Source organism: Pyrgilauda ruficollis, unplaced genomic scaffold (assembly GCF_017590135.1).
Source record: "Pyrgilauda ruficollis isolate IOZ18807 unplaced genomic scaffold, ASM1759013v1 scaffold1696, whole genome shotgun sequence".
Classification (NCBI taxonomy): Eukaryota; Metazoa; Chordata; class Aves; order Passeriformes; family Passeridae; genus Pyrgilauda; species Pyrgilauda ruficollis.
In genome coordinates this window covers 1-4,435 of record NW_024515831.1, presented here as the reverse complement: position 1 = coordinate 4,435, position 4,435 = coordinate 1, and the positions used below count along the sequence as shown (strand labels likewise).

General features: G+C 58.2%; 1 protein-coding gene across 1 annotated transcript; it reads left to right on the top strand.

The window, feature by feature from the left end:
- Nucleotides 1-14: 14 nt before the first annotated feature.
- LOC121351518 lies at nt 15-4,280 on the top strand (the record flags this gene model as incomplete). Its single annotated transcript, XM_041463690.1, has 9 exons — nt 15-494; nt 2,457-2,525; nt 2,662-2,733; nt 2,897-2,955; nt 3,062-3,113; nt 3,207-3,265; nt 3,352-3,844; nt 4,007-4,138; nt 4,222-4,280. Coding segments are annotated over exons 1-9 (1,332 nt in total), but the record flags the coding sequence as incomplete, so codon positions are not given.
- Between the last annotated feature and the right edge of the window lie 155 nt (nt 4,281-4,435).

Genomic DNA, 4,435 nt, shown 5'->3' with positions numbered 1-4,435 from the left:
CGTGTCCCCTGACCCTTGTCCCCCCCCCAGGTGCCACCACCCCCCTGCTCGCTGCCCACCCCTCACCGTGGAGTCCCTGCGGGCGCTGTCCCAGCTGCACTCCCCGCAGCGGCCGGGGGGAGGCGACAGCGGCCACCAGCACGGCGGCGACACCCGCATGTGGCAGGAGGAGGACGAGTGCCTGGATTTCTACGGCATGCTGTCCCTGCACCGCCTCTTCGAGGTGGTGGCCGCGCAGCTGACCCCCAGCGACGTCACCGTGCTGTCCTTCCTGCTGGACGAGGCGCTGCGGGGAGGGGACAGTGACAAGGACGGGGACAGCAGCGGGGCGGCCCCGCGGGGCCGGGGGGCGCGCAGGGACCCCCGCGACGGGCTGGAGCTGCTGCTGGAGCTGGAGAGGAGGGGGCTGTGCCACGAGGGGGATTTGGGGCAGCTGAGGCAGCTGCTGCGGCTGGTGACGCGGGACACCTGGGGACACTTTGGGGTCACCTTGGGTCACTCTGGGGTCAGTTAGGGTCACTTGGGGTCACTGGGGTCATTTTAGGTCATTTTAGGGGGCTGGGGGTCACTCTGGGGTCACCTGAGGTCACTCTGGGGTCACTTTTGGTCACTTTGGGGTCACTGGGGTCATTTTAGGGGGGCTGGGGGTCACCTTGGGGTCACTTTGGGTCACTCTGGGGTCACCTTTTGGTCACTTTGGGGTCACTTTTGGTCATTTTAGGTCATTTTAGGGGGCTGGGGGTCACTGGGGTCACTCTGGGGTCACTGGGGTCACTTTGGGGTCACTCTGGGTCACCTGGGGTCACTTTGGGGTCACTCTGGGGTCACCCTTGGGGTCACTGCCCTGGTCACTCAGGGTGTCCCCCATTGGTCACTCAGTGGTCACTCTGGTCACTCTGTGGTCATTCTATGATCACTCCATGGTCACTGTGGTCACTCACGGTCACTCATTGGTCACTCATGGTCACTCACTGGTCAGTCAGGGTCACTCACTGGTCACTCATTGCTCACTCTGGTCACTGTGGTCACTCAGTGGTCACTCTGGTCACTCACTGTCACTCACGGTCACTCAGTGGTCACTGGTCACTCATGGTCACTCTGTGTCCCCCCAGGCTCCAGCTCCGGGAAGCGGAAGCGCAGCCGGACCTCCCGGAATTCCCGAAATTCCCGAAACTCCCGAAGCTCCCGAAATTCCCGGAATTCCCGGAATTCCCGCAGCTGCCGGCGCCGGGGGACAGACTGGGGGGGACTGGGAATAACAAACTGGGACAGACTGGGGGGGACTGGGACGGACTGGGACAAACTGGGATCAAACTGGGGGGGACTGGGATCACTGGGAGGGATAGACTGGGACAGACTGGGATGGATTGGGAGCAACAAACTGGGGCAAACTGGGACAGACTGGGATGGCACCAGTACGGCACTGGGAGCGACAGACTGGGAGCACTGGGACAGAAACCAGTCTGGGACTGGGAGGGACAAACTGGGAATGTCCCAGTGCGGGACTGGGAGGGACAAACTGGGAATGTCCCAGTGCGGGACTGGGAGGGACAGACTGGGAATGTCCCAGTACGGGACTGGGAGCACTGGGACACAAACTGGGAATGTCCCAGTGCCAGACTGGGAGCACTGGGAATGTCCCAGTCTGGGACTGGGAGCACTGGGACAAACTGGGAATGTCCCAGTACAGGACTGGGAGCACTGGGACACAAACTGGGAATGTCCCAGTGCCAGACTGGGAGTACTGGGACACAAACCAGTCTGGGACTGGGAGGGACAAACTGGGAATGTCCCAGAAACTGGGACTGGACAAACTGGGAGAACTGGGAATTCCATGTGAGGTCACTGGGACGCCCAGTCCAGTGCTGGGACTGGGAGAACTGGGAGAACTGGGAGAACTGGGAGAACTGGACCCACGGAGGGATCCCAGGGCTGTGAGTCACTGGGCAAACTGGTTTGTACTGGTTTGTACTGGTTTGTACTGGTTTGTACTGGTTTGTACTGGGAGCATTGGGAATGCCGAGTGCGTGCGGCCAGTGCAGGGTTACTGGTTTGTACTGGTTTATACCAGTTTATACTGGGTTTTACTGGTTTATACTGGTTTTCACATATTGACTGCATTTCCTAGCACGAGTGGGCGTGGCCTTGAGCCGGCCCTGAGTGGGTTGTACTGGTTCTGACTGGTTTGTACTGGTGATAACTGGTCTATACTGACCCATACTGGTTCTAACTGGTCTGTACTGGTTTATACTGGTTTACAGACATCTGTCTTTGTGTCTGAGCTGAGCACTGCGAGCACGACGGCGCTGGGTCATACTGGGTTATACTGGTCCATAGTGACCCGTACTGTCTGTAACTGGTCCATACTGGTCCATACTGGTTCTAACTGGTCCATACTGGTTCTAACTGGTCCATACTGGTCCGTACTGGTTCTAACTGGTCTGTACTGGTTCCAGACATCCGGCTGCGGGTGCGCGCCGAGTACTGCGAGCACGAGTGTGCTGGGCTATACTGGGTTAGACTGGGTTAGACTGGTCCACAGTGACCCGTACTGGTCTATACTGGTCCATACTGGTTTATACTGGTTCTAACTGGTCCATACTGGTTCTAACTGGTTTGTACTGGTTCTAACTGGTCCATCCTGGTTTTTTCTGTATCCAGACATCCGCCTGCGGGTCCGCGCCGAGCACTGCGAGCACGAGCGCGCTGGGTTAGACTGGGCTAGACTGGGTTGTACTGGGTCATACTGGGTCATACTGGTCCATAGTGACTCATACTGTTCCATACTGGTTCTAACTGGTTTGTACTGGTCCATACTGGTTCTAACTGGTTTGTACTGGTCCATACTGGTTCTAACTGGTTTGTACTGGTCCATACTGGTTCTTTCCGGTTCCAGACATCCGTCTCCACGTCCGCGCCGAGTACTGCGAGCACGAGTGCGCTGGGTTAGACTGGGTTAGACTGGGTTCTATGGGATTGTACTGGTCTATACTGTTCCATACTGGTCCATACTGGTCCATACTGGTTCTAACTGGTCCATACTGGTTTTTTCCGTACCCAGACATCCGTCTCCGCGTCCGCGCCGAGTACTGCGAGCACGAGCGCGCTGGGCTGTACTGGGTTATACAGGGCTATACTGGGTTATACTGGGTTAGAGTGGTCCATAGTGACGCATACTGGTTCTAACTGGTCTGTACTGGTTCCAGACATCCGTCTCCGCGTCCGCGCCGAGTACTGCGAGCACGAGCGCGCTGGGCTGTACTGGGTTATACAGGGCTATACTGGGTTATACTGGGTTAGAGTGGTCCATAGTGACGCATACTGGTTCTAACTGGTCTGTACTGGTTCCAGACATCCGTCTCCGCGTCCGCGCCGAGTACTGCGAGCACGAGCGCGCTGGGCTGTACTGGGTTATACAGGGCTATACTGGGTTATACTGGGTTAGAGTGGTCCATAGTGACGCATACTGGTTCTAACTGGTCTGTACTGGTTCCAGACATCCGTCTCCGCGTCCGCGCCGAGTACTGCGAGCACGAGCGCGCCCTGCGCCGCGGCGTGGCCTCCAGCCGCCCGCGGGGCCCGGGCCGCGCGCTGGACGTCTTCGGGCAGGCCAGCGGCGTGCTGAAATCGCGGGACCTGGGCTCCATCCTGTGCGACATCAAGTTCTCGGAGCTCTCCTACCTGGAGGCCTTCTGGGGGGATTACCTGAGCGGGGCGCTGCTCGAGGCCCTCAAGGGGGTCTTCCTGACCGAGGGGCTGCGGCGCGCCGTGGGCAGGGAGGACGTGCGGCTGCTGGTCAGCGTGGACCAGGACGACTACGAGCAGGGCCGGATGGTCCATACTGGTTCCAGACATCCGCCTGCGCGTCCGTGCCGAGTACTGCGAGCACGAGCGTGCTGGGTCATACTGGGTTAGACTGGGTTAGACTGGGCTATACTGGTCCATAGTGTTCCATAGTGACTCATACTGGTCCATACTGGTTCTAACTGGTCTGTACTGGTTTCAGACATCCGCCTGCGGGTGCGCGCCGAGTACTGCGAGCACGAGTGCGCTGGGTTAGACTGGGCTAGACTGGGTCATACTGGGTCATACTGGTCCATAGTGACTCATACTGTTCCATACTGTTCCAAACTGGTCCGTACTGGTTCTAACTGGTCCGTACTGGTTCTAACTGGTCCGTACTGGTTCTAACTGGTCCATACTGGTTCTTTCCATACCCAGACATCCGTCTGCGCGTCCGCGCCGAGTACTGCGAGCACGAGCGCGCTGGGCTGTACTGGGTTAGACTGGGCTATACTGGGTTAGACTGGGCTATAGTGACGCATACTGGTCTATACTGTTCCATACTGGTCCATACTGGTTCTAACTGGTTTGTACTGGTTCTTTCCGTACCCAGACATCCGTCTCTGCGTCTGCGCCGAGTACTGCGAGCATG